Raw genomic sequence first — 17285 nt, forward strand, 5'->3', positions numbered from 1 at the left:
GAATGCCAATTAGAAGAGGATCTCAAAAGCAACAGTACCTCAGAGAGCTGCTCCTCATTTCTTATTGGTCATGCTGTTGGTTGCTGTGGCAGCTGAGACATTTTTTGCACATGGGTAAACTGCATGTGCAACTTCATTTTCATGTTTATAATTTAATAATTGCAGCTTCTCTGTACTTTTCTTCAGAGCAGACCAGTAAAAAACCTCTGAGTTTTCATAGTATCTTTAATTTGTTAAAAATGTAAGTGCATTTACACAATTATCCTGTAATCGCCATGTCAATCCATATAGTATTATAATTCACTATTTAGTGACAATATATTGTTACTAAATTACACTGTGTTCTATGTCCTGTACAAAGTTTAAAAAAATACTTGAATACTGAAAATGCATAAAAGGAGATACTATTGCTATTGGTACCATTAAAACTCCTGTTCACCTGTATCTGTTAAACAGTATAAAAGTCTTATTAACTTCCTGCTAATGTTCAGCATGGCACTAATTCACAAATTCCTGTAATGCCACATCTTAACCACTGGGGACAGTGTCTCATGATTTCACAAAGAGTCTTCAAACTTCAGGCACAGAGCCATATTGAGGCAAGAACTTTTGACTTCTTAATATTTCAGTGCTTAGAACAACCCCTAATGGAAAAGGTTCATGTTAATCGTCCAGTTATTGCATTTCTGTTCAGTGCATCAGATTTGTTGTGTCAAGTAGCACCAAACCGCTAAACTAAAATAGAGCTGTCATTATTATGCAACTGTCAGTGGAAAGCTTTTAAATGTTCTAAATCATTTCCTGAGACATATCAGACTCTGTTCTCTCTCCATGAGACTCAGCTGCACACTTCCCTGAAGTCACTTGCCACCTAGTGGCCTACTTGCTACACTGCATCCAGCGTTCCCGCATGTTCAGAGGATAACCTCTGTCCACGTGCAGCTGGCTGTTGACACGCCAGTATTGGTCTCCCTTGAAGAAGTAGATCTTGCCATTTGTCCAGGTAAAGGCTGCATCGGGGTTGGATGGCACCCCAGTGATGATCTGCGAGATGGGTTTGGGGTAAACACTTAGGTCTGTATAAATCATCTCATCCCACTGCCAGTAATCTGAGCCCTGAGTTGGGAGAGAAGCATTCAGAACATTAGGACTGCAAACGATTAGCCAGAGTTCAGTATATTTATAAGCCATTTGTGATGCTGGGGGTTGTAGCTGCTGTTTCACTGTACCTTGAAAAAGAGCAGCTTCTTGTTGAGTTCAAAGTACAACGCTGAGTCAATGTTGGGGGGGATGCGGGTCAGCTGTTTGGGGTAGCCGTAGTCAAGATTGAAGTTTGAGTACCTCCACACTTTATCTCCTGCAGAGGCAGTGATGCCAGCATAGTCAACAGAGTTGGGTAAATCAGGTCCAGAGAGTATAAGTCCAGACCGGGATTTTGTTTCAACCAACCAGTTGAGCATAAAGAGTCACAGTCACAGAGTACTCAACTGGATGGTTGAAACAAAATCCCGGTCTGGACTTCAATTACCCAACTCTGATAGTCAAAGACGGATAAATGGGGTGAGCCTCTGCACTGTGAAATCCTTATGGCCACACATGATTGTGAACAGGGCAGGCGCAGCGACCTCTCATTAGAGCAGTCCAGGCATTCTAAGCTATCAGACCTTGCCTTCTCGCTCACTGGACAGCACTGCTTGCGATGGTACCTTTCAGAAAGTAGGTTTTGTTGGTTCTCCTGGAGTGGACCGCAGCATTGAGATTCCCTGGCAAGGTCTTCCAGAGCATGCTGATCTTGACTGGCGTGTTGTACCCATAGTCGGACACTGTCCACACATACTCCCCACTGAAAGCATAGATCTTTTGGTAGGGGCCTGAAATGGGAGAAATGGTAAACACACTGGCAGAAGAGTAAGAATGTAACAAAAGAATTAAATGTATGTCACAAATTACCAATCATTTATAAGACTGATTAAGGTCTGTATAAATACCAGATAAAATGAAAAACAATTCCTTAATGACAGGGACTAAATGGGAATTCAGTGCATTTACCTGCTGCATAAACAAAGAAATATATAACAAAAAAAAATTCTAGAAAAGCAAGAAGAGAACTGATTGAAAGACTGCTTACATTCCCATCTGAAAAGAGCTCCTTGTAAAGACAAAACCACACTTCTCTCAACTGTCTGTAAACCAGACTTGGCATCAGCCTCGTGGTACATTTTTTAGCGGCTCGCACACTTTTTACTGCGAGTCCCACGGCCCATGCGCCTGCTTCCCTCACCTAACATGATTGCATCCAACTTCGCTGTGCAAGGATCTGGCTTTGTACCAGGCCTCACAGGGACAACCATCGTGGAAGTTTCCAGGGCGTGTTCATTGGATACTGTCGGTGTACTGGTCACTCTCTTACCTGAAATGGGAAACAAAAGTTGCCATGTTTAGGGTGGAAATAAAGTTATCTACATCGTGAGTGTAGCTTAATTTCATTGTGATTTCAATTTTGTAGCGGCACAGAAAATCTGCCCATCTGAACATTCATCCATCACCATCATCATCATAACCAATGCTGAGGAGCTTGGATCATTATCAGGAATATCAGAAAACATAGAACAATACACTACAGGCAATTTAGATGGTGCGGTTCACATAAACATTTCTTATGGTTATTATAATAATTGGGGGACTGACAGGATATCCAAAGAAACACACAGAGAATCTACAAATTCACCGAATGTGTGAGGCTGTGGTGCTTAAGAGCTGTTGGAAGATGGTAAAAATCCTAGCGCCGTAAACAAGGCCTCACCGTAGAGTCTCTGGATACCGCTCACATCATCTGGGTGCAGCTGGAAGTTGTCACGATAACCGCTGTACAAAGGCCCCATCAGGGCGCTCCTCAGTTGTGAGTGGCCCAGCCCCAGGGCGTGGCCAATCTCATGCGCAGCAATGATCCGCAGGTTGGCACCGTAGTACTTGCCCTCGGTCCAGTACTCATCCTCATCAAAGTGCACAATTCCTGACTCTGGAGCCTCCGCATGGGCTAAAACACGACCTGAGTGGAAGGAGGAAAAGGGATCCGTTTGATTCTGAAAGACACGACAGGTCCAAGGAAGGCCAATCAAGCTGCAGTGTGAAAGCTGTGGTTAAAACATCCCCCCAATGCCGAAGCCCACCGACCTGGCCCGTCAAAGGGCACGGTACAGGTGCCGTCCTTCTTATGGAATGAGATCTTGATGTCAGCCCGCCCACTGTACACTTCCTGGAAGACCAGAGGGGTCACATCACTCCAGTACTTGAAGGCCAGGCGGATGGCCTCGCGCGTTTTTTGCAGGCCCAGATCAGGAGTGTAGTTGTAGATCCGGTAAGTGAGGCTCTTCTTGCGCCAAAAGCCTGGAAGGAAAAAAAAACAGATGCGCATGTTGTTGTCGGAGATGCGGCATGGGCTTAAATGAGTGGTACATTCACGAAAAAGTGGATCTAGATAGAATCACTATTAGATTATCTGTCCCCATGCCAAAGGGGCTCTCACCCATTATTCTGTATTTGAACGACTTCGGATTGAATGGGTCTTCCACACCACAGCGTGGCTGTTTCATCATATCTAAGGTGGCCTTGTCAATCTTTCCTGTGATGGGCAGACTGGTCACCTTCTGGAAGATTCTGATAAGTAGCGGGGAGAGCAAAAAGTTAGGGGGGTAAATTTGTGAATATATCTGAGTGAATTGCTGGATTTCTGCCTTTGAAATGATGGTTTGTTCTGCATCTGGATTTTTTCCCCCTGCGTATCCCAGCTTGCTCTCCAAACCTGGAGTACTGTACAAGTGCAGGGTCAGGCCATTCATCCAGGTCCCTTGGGTCATGCTGGGGGGTGAAAGGCTCTGCTCAAGGGCTTAATAGAGGTGTACCTGTTCTGCCGAGGCCGGGGCTCAAACCAGCGACCATCCAATCACAGAGCCAGATTATTTATTAGTCAAATTGTCAAGTGAACTGTAAATCCTAGGGTACTTAGAAGGAATGAGGCCATGGTATGGTGAACACTCCTCTGAAACATTGTGTTGCTAAGATTCAAGTGAGAAACCCGGTCTTTCTTACCTGAGGGCCTCTGCGATGTCCTCCTTTCCCTGGTACCCCGGACTGTTTGGATCTAGCGGAGTGTGGAGGTACCCATACTTCTTCAAATATGCCTGGAGAAGAAGACAACGAGACAATAACCTCTGTAACTGGCATCTTCATGAGATCTCTGCTGTCTATAGAATGGAAACCCACCACTACTCTCCGCATGTGTTCTAACTAGAACATGTCTATCTAACCCACTCTATTTTACTACCACAATCCAGGCATATTTACCCACAATTGTCTTTGATCAAGGTTATTGTTTGCTTCTAGTTGTATGATCTGAGTTCTTATACCAGTTTAGCGTAGCCCTAATTGTCTTTATAAATGTAACGTACATATCATCAAACAACATTTAGAAATATTTCACGTTGACAGCAGCATGGTACCTGACTGGTTCTTGTTAAGTCACGTACTTGTATCAAGGGCGTAACTTTGGCTGGAACATTGGGGGGGTTGAGGTCTCCACCCATTACGGGGGAAACATCATTATTGGGGGGGGGGGCTACAACCTCCCATCCCCCCCGTAATTTACACCCATGACCTGTATGTATGCTATTTGTTTTTTAAACACTAATTCAATACAATACAAAACCTAATGCCCCGAAAACCCCAAACCTATGGATTGGGTTTTGTGACAATATTCAATAAATAACTACGTAATGTAAATTATTATAAAGTGTCACTTAAATGACTATTTAAACAATAATTTAAACTGCTTTTTAAACGATTGTTTAAATGACAATTTAAATGATACCAGCAGCCCTTAAAACTTCTGTCAGTCACCCATCAAACTCAGTGGGCGGGCTCTAAACAAAACTTAACATCTGATTGGTTACATTGCAAACTAAGTCACACAGATCGATCTCGCCTAGTCGATTGAATTCTTATTCCTAACCGCATTTTGAGTGTAAATTATAATTTAAATGACATTTATAAATAATAATTTAAATGACATATTTATTAATTAAATGTTGTCACAAAACACCCTCCATAGAAACCGGCGCGATTTTGTTGCAGCATATGGCGGTAAGTACACCAGCTTTTTTAGGAGAACCCTTCTGAAGTTTTCTGTAACTATGTAACTAGAACAATGTAACTAGGTGCTTCGATCAGCCGACGTGCATTAGTTTTATGCATTTGGATTCCAGTAAATAGGCTACAGCTGTAACGGTGCTGTTTGTCAGGAATGGAATGTTAACCAGCTGTCTTCTCCTGTGTTTGTACTTAATTGTTCATAGAGATAAAGACCATTCTTATCCGCGGGAAATCACCACTAGGGGCCAAATACAGATGTTATTTTTTTTGGCTGCAACAATAACCATTGTTTCACTAGAAGTTTTGCAAATAGTTAAAACAGAGTACGCCAGACTTCAAAGTCAATATTCTTTCGGAAATATCGATGTTGGTAAGTGGTGTCTTGGAAATGGTGTACTCGTTTTAAATCCGTATTTCAAAAGTAATTATGCTTAAAAAAACGGCAGATGTGTAGCCAGTTACTTGCCTTTTTAGAGCTGAAAGAACATAAAACAATTCCAGAAAAAAAAATCCACTATGTAATCACTGAATAAATACAAAAACTACCAAAAAAGTACCAGTCATGCAGAAACGCATGAGGTGCGTACACCATGTGTTTGTATATATGACAATTTAAGTTTCAAAATGTTTGAATCTTACCATTGCTTCGGTCACTTCATTTCTCCTGTCCATAACGCCGGACATCACGCAGAGAGCGACAGTCGAGAGCACTGTCACCTGTAGTATGAAGCCCATTTTTGTTGCTTTTTCAGAACTGGCAGTTCAGCGTTTTGCTCATGTACAGAGAGAATAATTTTTTGTATCACTTGTCTTGTAAGCGTAATAAATCTTTGTGCATGGATCGTAAAGAATAGTAAAAGGTAAAATTTTTTCTAGCTGTTATTTTATTTATGCATAACCTCCTCATTAAGCCTTTATCTCTTTCTCTCCGAAACTGAGTTTCTTCTCAAGTTTATAGCATGGGCTCCGAGTGAGTCAGACTTCCTACCCCCACACTATTGAGCCATCCCCAAGGAATGCAATCTGGGTCTGCTCTAAGCGCAGCATGCAGCCAATAAGTGCTGCACTCAACAAATCTTTTTTTCTCTTCCTAAAGTCCCATGAATTCTAACATACTTGTTTCCCAGGCATGGAGTGGTATCACATGAGGAAGATTATATTTTAGTCTTCCCTTTTGAGGGAATATATTAGTATCCTGATAGAGGTCAAATTATATTACAAATATCCATCTTTACAACTATCAATCTTCTGCAACAACCTATCTCATGTATGGTTCTGGCATATTATCCATATTCATCCATCCATACATTCATACATCCCTTCATTCATCTTCCAGCTGATTATCCTGAGCAGGCTTGTACGGGAGTAGACCTGTATATCGCTGAGAAACATTGTTGTGTTTGAATTGCCTTTTTACAGGCTTACCCAATGCTAAACTTGTACAAGTTGAAATAATATTTATTTATTTTAAATGTGATGTACTCTATGGTTAAGTTTTGTTAAACATTGAATTTTATAAATTCTGTGGACACAACCAACAAAAGCACTCAAATAAAGTGTTTGGAGCATTAAAATCACCATTTACTCATAAGCAGAAAACCTTTTCTTATTTAGACATTTTAATTTTGTTTTTTCCAAAGGTACCTTGCTCAAGAGTAGGATGTTAGGAACTTTCCTTGGATTTGATCTAACAACCTTCAGGTTAGAAATCAGAGTCCTTAGCTACTATTGGCTATTTTGGATGTGGGTAGCTGCTTATGTGTCACTGGTAATTCAGATTTATGCTGCACGTTTGTTGTGGAAGATGTTCTCGTAAACACACTCACAGGAAGTATCCTCTACAAACGAGATCGTTACTGTGATCTTGTCATTTATTAAAGGAAAACAAAACCTTCCATTGATTAGTTTCTGTTCAGGTAATCCTCAGTACAGGTGCCCTGCAAGGCTGCTGCCTGACTTCATAGCTATTTTCATTAAACTCACATGACTACAACTTCATGATTATGATGATGGCTTAGTCCATACCTTAATGACAGCTGGTTAGTAACCTTACTGTCTACGGGGAGGAAAGAAATCTTGTCTAAAAGCATCCCCCACTACCCACATCCAAAATCTCTGAGGTGGAGCATATTCCCTCCTAAATGATCCTAGGTGTCACGAGCTGTGGGTAGTGACCGAAAGAACGAGAAAGAACGGCCGAAATGAGTTTTCTCCGCAGGGTGGCTGGGCTCTCCCTTAGAGATAGGGTGAGGAGCTCGGTCATTCGGGAGAGACTCAGAGTAGAGCCCCGGGGAAGACCCAGGACACGCTGTAGGGACTATGTCTCTCAGCTGGCCTGGGAACGCCTCGGGATCCCCCCAGAGGAGCTGGAGGAAGTGGCCGGGGAGAGGGAAGTCTGAGTTTCCCTGCTGAGACTGCTGCCCCCGCGACCCGACCTCGGATAAGTGGAAGTAAATGAATGGATGGATGGATGATCCTAGGCTTACGCATTTTAAACTGCCTCAACAAATACCACCAACAGTTCTTCCCATCTTTAGTTAGACTGGTTGTGAAGGGCATAAAGACTGGGGTAATATATCCCAAACCCATAGCCTATGTAATAATGTCAATAATTTCAGAGGCTTCTTATGCCTGTGAATGATCCCTATGTCCAATGGTGTAATTTACTTGAGCAAATCACACACTTTTTAGCACAACTCCCCTTACTTGTAAAAAAGCACTATATAGATACATAAATTCTGGTACTGTGCTTATTTTCCCTATTGCACCTATATACTTTATTTAGCAGATGCCTTTTTACAAAGAAAGCAGGGTCAGACAGTCCCTGGAGTAACGGTGAGTACTCAAGGGTCCACTGGTGAAGACATTTCACAGACCTTGGGATTTGAACTGGTGACCTTCTGATCCCAAGTATAGGGTCCTAACCTGCAGGGGCACACAATGCCCCTGTAGTCTGTGGTTGTTTGCTTTTATATTTCTTGTGTTTGTGTCATGAGTCCTGTACGTAATGAATTAAGTTATTTCCCCACTCTTCAAACCCTCATTACTTCTTCATCCTAGGATCTCCAGAGACAGTTTAATGTTTTAAGTTGCATAATGTTCTAATACAAACACATCCTTGTGAATCAGATTCCTCTATGCTTGTGTGGGACTGCTCACTTGTTTGTTTTTCCCGCATTGTACTACTTAATATTTTGACTGTTACCACAAAGCTGTTCTACTGTATTTAGGCTGTATCTTTCAGACCCTTGTTATAGTCCTCCTCCAGTTTCACAGTTTTTCTTTGAAATGATCAGCAAAGTTAGATAAAGGAAGCTTTGATGGTGCACTGTCTTTCATTGCTGAAGTGAGTGCAAAGTTCACCCTATCATTTTGTAGACAGGGATGATGTTGCCTTTGCTGTTGAATAGACATCATCATCATCAGTGCATGACTATGCATTCACTGTATTATCGTATTACCATATGAAGAGAAATGACAGAAAACCAGTAAATGACACCTCATAACTTGTGAGAAAGCAATCCATGGTGGGGACTTGTGATGGGAGTTTTAGTCAGAACTGCACTATACCCTAGAAGTCACAAAGAAAGATCTAAAAATACATCAGTCACAGGCAGCATGTGAAATTTCACAGATGCACTAGAATCACAAAGCTTCTGCAACAGGTCTCTGAAAATCTGAACTCAGGGTCTGCACCTTTTTTGTTGGCAATCAAAAGCATTTGCCCCTTAATGTGTATATAGGTTGATTACACATAATCCTTTCTTGACATACGTTAGCCAAAGAACCAGCCTTACTTCTGGCAGGGACCTTGTTCCAATGGTCAGGTAAATTTGCTTAATTTTTTTTCTAACACTACTCTTTAGATCATTAAGCTGACGTCCTGAACATGTTCTTTATTTAGGAAATTCCCATATGAATCTATACTTTCTATACGTCTTTCGTATCCCTTGGGTGATTAAGAAATATATCTTAAGTAATGCTAACGTCCACTATTTTCTTCCTGGACACATGACTAAAAGGAAATGAGTCATGCATGATTTTTTTGGAATCACTTCCAGTTCACATTTTTTTTTCCTTATTTATGGTCCCATCCCAGCAATCAATATATTAGTATCCTGATAGAGGCCAATGCTTACACAGCTCACCCCAGTGCAGGTTAACATGCAGGTCTATGAATTGGAAACAGGAGGATAAGCTGATGTTCCCAAAGTCAAACATGAAGCTAAAATTAGCAGAACTGGACACGGACAAGGGCCTTTGGAGCTATTCTGCCATGTCAGGGATTATTGACGTTCAAATAAGGTAACCGTGGACGGCCTTGATGACGGTTTCCAATGTAAACAGCCCAGTGTGTTTGATTTTGGTCCATCTCATGTGGCTTCCCGCTGTGTATTATTTCGGTCCCACTTGGCAAAGGTTGGACAGCTCAGATTGGAAAACTCACCGGAGGGGATCATGCAGTGCACAGTGCACTGCATTGCGGTGTTTGTGGACAAGGCTGTTTGTTGACTCTGGGTGTGTCGAGCTAGAAGACACGGCAGAGAGCTTTCTGTCCCTGTGTCGTACCTGCATTGGAGCCAGAAGAAACGGCAACCCCACTTTCTAATCATCTTCTGCATGGCCGTTATCTTTATTTATTGCGGTCGCCTTCATTGGAAGCCCTGCCCTATGATTGTCAGTTACTTGCTCCAAAGTCAGGCCTGGCCTTTCCTGTGGACATCTAGGGAAAAATGAGCAAAGCTGTAACTAGGTTGCTAAGCAGAGAAAAAGAACAGCAATGCTCCTCTGAACACAATGCAGTCATCATCAACTTAACCTTTACCCTCCTGGTTGCTCAGGTTAAATCATCCCCCAGCCTCATATATCTCATTTTACATTCAAAATCACAAGCAAATCACATTCCAACATGATGGTAGGTTTTTACAAGTTTAGGGCTCATTTTTGAACTGTAGACATGATAAACAGTTGACTCTTATGTAGTCAAACATTTCAATTCTAGCCATTATAGAAGTTTCCAGATTTTACTTTAATTAATTAATTTTCCTGCAAACCTATTAATGTCATCATGCAAGTTACAATTATTTTATCATTTTACATGCAGCTATGTAACATAATTATCCCAATTAATGTGACCTTTCCCCATGCAACCATGGGCAATGTGTAAGTGGGATATTGTATAGGATATGGGATATTATATGGAACTGTATTACACTTAGGGAATGTAATTCCTAGAAAAATACTGTGAACATGTAAGAATAATGTAACCTTATAACCTTTAGGGAATGCATGCCAAATATTATTGCACATTGTGATCATATAAGTGTGTATTTGCACCCCATCCAGCTCTGCAGCTTATAACTATGTTGAAGGTAAATCCTGTAAATATAATTAACTCTGTAGCTAAGTAGTGTGTAGGGAACAGAAACTACAAAGGCTTATTACTGCAGAAACATCTGGGTTCTGAGCTCATTGCTTACCACCATAGTTACCCAGGTTCTGGGCTTATTGCCATATGTATATATAAAAATATTGTGGAAATGGTTTCGCCACAATAATGTTTCCCAGAGCAACTAAAAGATAAAATAAAGGGGCAGGTAATACGCAGAACCCCGAGGAAGAACATAATGGTGGCGAATGGTTGATGCTTAGAACGCCCTTTGTGATGAATCAGTTAAGAGATAAGAAAAATGTATAAGAATCTGTGCAAATCAGCATTAATCACACTTCTGCAGAGTGTCCAGCCTTGGTTGCAACGTACATGGATGGAATAAAGACTGAATCTGAAGATCTACACAAGCGGCTCTTGACTGCTGTAAATGAAAGGTTATCAGTTCAAATCCTGAAGTCAGCAGAGTGATGTCATCGCTGGGCCTTTGAATAAGGCCCTTAACTGTCAATAGCTCCAGGGACCATCTGTCCTTACTTTCTCAATTGTATGCTGCTTTATATAAAAGCACTTGCTGAAAGAATAAAGATAACCTCTGCAAAGACCTGTACTGGATTTCCATGTGATTTACCTTTACTGTCAACTTTTTACTGTAGCCCAGCAGCCGCACGCCTAATTATAACCAGTGCCGTCCAGTTCTCGACTGGGGTTCAGGAAAAACACACCTACCCCGCAGGATCTCATTCAGGCACCCACGTCAGGGTAGTTTCACTGCCTTGGTAAGATAAGATCATCTTTATTGTCATTGTCACTTGACAACGAAATTGACAAACTGCAGATGACTCAATGTGAGGCATAAGAGTGATAAAAGAATATATTTAAAAATATACAAATTGCACTGACTATACAAATTGTACTTACTATATATTGCACTGGATATATAAATTGCACTTATGAATATAAAAATTAACAGTTCTGTTTAGAGTTTAAGGCCATGATTGCTTTCAAATAAAAACAGTTTTTTAGGCAGTTTGTCTGGATTTTCATTGTTCTGTATCTCTTTCCTGATGGCAAAAGCTGAAAGAGACAGTGACCGGGATGTAATGAACCATGTAAAATGTCCATAGTGTTTTTCCGGCATCAGGAGGTGTAGATTTGTTCTCTGCTGCCCTGATGAACCTGTGGAGAGCTTTCACACTGCACTTCTGAGGAAGTGCAGCTGCCGTACCACACGCAGAGTCCGTACGTAATTACGCTCTCAATGGAACAGTGGTAGAAGGCAAGGAGCAGATTTTTGGGGAGACGGTTCTTTCTGAGGATTCTCAGAAAGTACAGTCTCTGCTGAGCCTTCTTCAGGAGCTCCTTGGTGTTCGCACTCCAGGTCAGGTCGTCCTCCAACTCCATACCCAGGAACCTGAACACCGGGACCCTCTCCACATGTGCCCCGGAGATGCAGAGTGGCTGGATGTCAGTTTTATTTTTTCTGAAATCAATAACCAGCTCCTTTGTTTTTGTGGTGCTGAGGAGCAGGTTGTTGACTCTGCACCACTCTGACAGCCACTCCACCTTGTCCCTGAATGCCAGCTCACTCTCCTTGCCTGAGATGAGTCCGATCACCGTTGTATCATCTGCAAACTTAATGATCTTGTTGTTGAGGTGAGAGGGGACACAGTCATGTGTGTAGAGGGTGTAGAGGCGCGGGCTGAGCACACAGCCCTGCGGCGACTCAGTGTTGAAACTGAGAGCAGAAGAGGTTTGGGAACCCAGTCAGAACCTGACAGAAAGTCCAGTATCCAACTGCAGGTTGAGTGATGGAAGTCCCAAGTTTGGACACCAGTTGTTGTGGGAGGATGGTATTAAACGCTGACCTGAAGTCCACAAAAAGCAGTCTGGTGTCTGGTAAGTGGGTTGGCATTTAATTATCATAAACTCCACATCCAGAGAGCAGTGTCTGGGAGCAGTGACTCTTTAGGGGATGCAGTGAATTCCCGCCAGGCTGACTGCTGGCTTGCACACTGTACTGGGATGACCCCAAGGCCAGTGGAACTAAAGGCTGGGAGGGATGGTTGTCCAGCTTATTCCTGCTGAAGATCTACTGAAGGTAGCTCAGGTGTCTGTAGGCATGTTTGTGATTTAGGTCTGAGTTTGTTAACAGGTGTAATGGGGGTTAGGCATATAGCCACGTATAAAAGTTTGGTACACCATCCTGGTTAGCAAACTATATGGATATCGAAAACTGATGGCATGTTCCTGATAATTTAAGGAGGGGAAAAATCTACTTAGTATTGTTGCTGGACCCCCAACGAGAATTATTTCTGGCTACAGGCCTGACAGGGTGATTACCAGTCTGATAGTAACAATATTAACTTAACTTGCCAATCAATGAAAATAATGTACAAAGAAAAGAATATTTTTATATATGTGCACATATGTTATATCAAAGCTACTTCATCTGTATATTAGCTACTTCAGTATAACAATTGCCTACTAAAAAATTTGATCACATTAGCCCTATCCTGTCTTCCCTGCACTGGCTACCGGTCAAGTTTAGGATTGACTACAAATTATTACTATTGACTTACAAAACTCTGAATGGCCTTGCACCACAATATCTCAATGATCTTCTGGTCCCTTACAACCCTTCTCGCCTGCTTCGTTCACAAGGAGCAGGATATCTATTAGTTCCTAAAGTAGACAGGGCTACGGCAGGCTGCAGAGCATTCTCTTACAGAGCTCCGCAGCTGTGGAATGGTCTCCCGGCGGATGTGCGGGATTCAGGCACACTCTCGCTTTTCAAGTCTAGATTATAAACGCACTTGTATAGCTTAGCGTATAGGAAACCTAGTTCTGGTTCCAGCTAGTCCCTCACTCCCAGTCAGACTAACAGTATGAGGTGATGAGCTGGGTGGGGATCGGTGTCATTGGCTTTGGATAAACTGAGGCGTCAGTGCTGTCACTCTAGCTTTACACTAGAGTGATGATGTTCTGGGAGTCCCCATGCCTGTGTTCCCGCCTGTCTCTCCCTCTTTCTCATGCTGCTATACTCAGATCTGCCGGAGCCTATGTGAATATTGCACTCGATCATTTTGCTTGCACTGCCTCTGGTTTCCTCAACTCTGGCTAATACACAATTATTCTTACTTCCTCCCTCACCCCTTCTGGGGTGTGCTCCATGGAGCACAATGTCGTTGAAGAGTTTATGCCTCTGCGGCCTGCAAGACAACTACCTCCACCTCCGGCAACTACCCTCCAACTTGCCTGCCCGTGGCTCAACACGATGCCTCGCCATCCATCCTGCGGCTGTGTGTCTATTAATCCTGCCATCGTGCATCAAGCACCACGTTCCTGCACTGGTCGGCCACTGCATTGAGACATATATTTCAACCCCTGTATTAGCTTAGTCATTTCATCTTGTCTGTATTAGCCTAGTCATTTCATCTTGTCTGTATTAGCCTAGTCATTTCATCTTGTTTGTTTGACTCATCTGCCGGCCCCTGGAGGATGGGCTCCCCCTTTGGGTCTGGTTCCTCCCAAGGTTTCTTCCTCTTAGGGAGTTTTTCCTTGCCACCGTTGCCTTTGGCTTACTCAATGGGGGGTCCTTACGAGGCAGAAATGTAAAGCGCATTGAGACAATGTAATGTTGTGATAATGCGCTATATAAATAAAACTGAATTTAATTGAATTATTTCCTGTCCTTCCAGTTATTATTGTCTGTAAATGCTGGGAAGAAACGGCTGAAATATAATTTCCGTGTAATGGCTCAACATCCAGTAAAGTGAACTTGATGATGAGCCAATTCCCCCCCCCCCCCACCTCCATCCCACATCTCCACTTCTAAACTAAAACCCGCTTTGTTTAACCTTCAGTGTCTGACACTCATAAACACACGTACGAACCATGGGATTAAACACAAACGTCACACTGCTGGTACATGAGCAAGAGGCCCCACTTGTGAGACTGTGCGAAAGCAGATCATGAATCAGATGCTGAAATAAGATGCCTGTAGATCATCACAGTACAGGATGTAAACCATTCCTCAGATGAGAAATGGTCCCTGGTTGAAGGTCATCTTGGATGGCGGTCAATTTGAGTCATCTTGGATTACTGTCGTTAAAATGGAAGCCTGAAGATGATGGAAATCTAAATACTGTATGAGTGGTCAATCACTGAAGAGTTTTAGTTTAGAAGTGGAGATGTGGGATATTTTCCCTCCACCAGGTTCTCCTGCTTGTTCGCCTCAAGCCTATACCAGCCATTAAAGCTTCTCCTTTCAGTCATGCTTGTGCAGATGCTTGTCAGTCCAGAATGATGCCTGCCTTGTGGTCTGTGTTGCTTGTGACAGGCTTCTGGTTACCCTGTGTTAGATGAGGTTGAATGATAGACTGAGGGAAGTATCTACTTCCAACAAATAAAGTTATTAAATAACCAGATCAGAGCTGTACAGTGGCCGTGTGTAGCAACGTCACTCCACACCTCTGGAGACCAGCGCTCGTATCTCCACCCTGGCTATGCGTGTGTGGCGTTTGCATGTTCTCTGTGTTGTCGTGGGACATCAGTCCCCGCCCAGTCCAAAAACATACTAAGGTTTAATGGAGTTGCTAGATTGTGTCTGAGTAGTGTGTGCACCATGTGATGGATTGGTGTTGTGCTTGCGGCTGTAAAGGACCAGCGAGTATAGAAAATGAACATATGGAATATGCAGACAGAGCACTGAGTTCTTGCTGTGTGCTGATTGGTCATGCATGTGTCACTAATGCTAATGTGAAACAGCTGGATGAGTCTTTCACTCAAGGAAACAAACCAGTCAAAGCACAGGAAGAGCTGAACTATTTAGCTGAGCACAGGAGCCTTTCAATTTGAAAGTAGTTTGTAAAACCTGAAGTAGCTCAAAGTGTCCTCCCTGACATGGATTATAGTAAGTGTGAGCATGTCCCTCACAGTCTGAAACAAACCTTGAGGTGGATGATATGAACCTATAAATAAGCTTTGCTTGTTTCTTTAAGTGTAATAATTGTCCTTTTTCAGACGGGATGACCTATTTACATATGATCCCCCGCTAACCCTGAAGGTCCCCACAGCCGACACACATCTGCATAACACTGTGGGTTGAGGGAATCACTGGCAGTTTAGGGTCTGTGTGAGCAGGACACGCAAAGAAAATGAGAATATCCGCGAACTTAAGGTTCCGGTTTCGTGCCACCAACCGGCAAACTGCCCTGAATGCCGCAGTCTGTGTGTGTCAGCGTCATATCTGTCACGCTTCAGGAGTTATTCAGACAGATGTTCAGGATGTGACAATTTATACCACTGTGCTTATTCATGCCTATACTTGTTTCAGAAAGGGCTTCGTCTAAATAACAGACACGATGATGAGAAAGCTAAATGACTTTAAAACCAAAGATTTATATTCGTTGTGTTTTCCATTTATAATAAATTAAAAAAAAAAAAACACTGGCTCATTGCCATTTTATACTGAGATTTACCATCTAGATCAGGGGTGGGCAATCTTATCCACAAAGGGCCGGTGTGTATGCAGGTTTTTGGGGTAACCTTTAGGTCAGCTGTTCAAACCCAGGTGTGAGGACTCCTCAGCCAATCAGTCCTCTAATTAGTGACCTAATAAGAGTTGCAGCGAAAACCTGCATAACACTGGCCCTTTGCGGATAAGATTGCCCACCCCTGATCTAGAGGGCAGGGTTTGAGAACAACAGTTACTGTTTTTACCTACAGTTAGACATACAGGTAATGTTTACAAAAACATTTATTTTGGCTTATTCACTCATTGTATATTCCATTGTTGGTACTTTGGTTTCCTCCTGTTCTATGGAACGTTTAGGTAGATCAGTGTCTCTAAACTGTCTACAGCAGCATATCTCAACCCAGTGTTGGGTGCTGGAGGGAAGCAAAAATGTGGGCTGTCTGGGGTTTCAAGAAGACTGGGTTGGGCAACTATGGCCCATAGGATCCATCCACCTTATGAAGAACTGACATTCTGTCCAAGATGTACCATACCTCACGCCATGTTTCCTGAAGCAACAGCAGCCTCATCGTGAGTGGTAGGATGAGCAGAAGGATGGATGAACAATCTTGGTTTTAACAGTAAACGGTCGCAACACCCATTCTGGCTAACCATCAGTTCCTGAAACTTTGACACATTTACCATAAATCATTTTGATGTTTTATCAAGAACTAGTCATATCATTGTAACGCTCCTAATGGCTGATTACTTAAAATATTCTAATTATAGCACTTCTTGGCAAAGTATTGCTGAATGCATGTTATTGTTCCTGAGTGTTGTCATCAGTGTCTCCATACTTACCGAGGACAGAGATGAAAATGAAAGTGATTCTTTGTGTGTGGGGCTGACAACTTCAGGAAGTTCAAACCACTTCTGATGCCAGGTAATGTAGCATTTTCTAAGCATTCATATACACGGTGACCAAACTGCAACCAAGCCCAATGGGCATAACACCTTATTTCTTCCTGTAATCCTATTGGCTTTGTGCCATTGAGCTGACAAACTGCTCAGTGGTTCACATTCAATGGGATTACAGGAAGAAATAGTTATTGCTACCGTGTGAATCTCCCAGCAAATTTAATCATCATATAATTGTACAGGTACGTCCACTGTTTTTTGACTGCAAGAGTTAAAATGTAGCATTGAAAAACATTTACAAAATCCTTACAGGGGTAAAAGTTGGGTTCTTCTGTTGACTTTTTTTTAAGTATAGTATAATGTACAGTATAT

The 17285-nt window shown here is 42.4% G+C and overlaps 1 protein-coding gene and 1 long non-coding RNA gene across 2 annotated transcripts; one reads left to right on the forward strand and one right to left on the reverse strand.

Moving 5' to 3' along the window:
* Positions 1-207: 207 nt before the first annotated feature.
* Positions 208-6145, reverse strand: mmp19 (matrix metallopeptidase 19). The gene is made up of 9 exons (XM_023833970.2): positions 5788-6145; positions 4090-4181; positions 3527-3657; positions 3175-3387; positions 2804-3049; positions 2282-2410; positions 1707-1871; positions 1230-1357; positions 208-1116 (listed from the first exon to the last, which is right to left on the reverse strand). Exons 1-9 carry the CDS (start codon positions 5881-5883, stop codon positions 880-882), a joined length of 1437 nt encoding a protein of 478 aa, XP_023689738.2. The 5' UTR covers positions 5884-6145; the 3' UTR covers positions 208-879.
* A 10054-nt stretch (positions 6146-16199) lies between these two features.
* LOC111854012 (uncharacterized) lies at positions 16200-16986 on the forward strand. Its single transcript, XR_002840585.1, has 3 exons — positions 16200-16279; positions 16403-16586; positions 16866-16986. It is a non-coding gene; the product is annotated as an uncharacterized lncRNA (long non-coding RNA).
* The last annotated feature ends 299 nt before the right edge of the window (positions 16987-17285 follow it).

The sequence above is a fragment of the Paramormyrops kingsleyae genome, chromosome 8 (assembly GCF_048594095.1).
Source record: "Paramormyrops kingsleyae isolate MSU_618 chromosome 8, PKINGS_0.4, whole genome shotgun sequence".
NCBI lineage: Eukaryota > Metazoa > Chordata > Actinopteri > Osteoglossiformes > Mormyridae > Paramormyrops > Paramormyrops kingsleyae.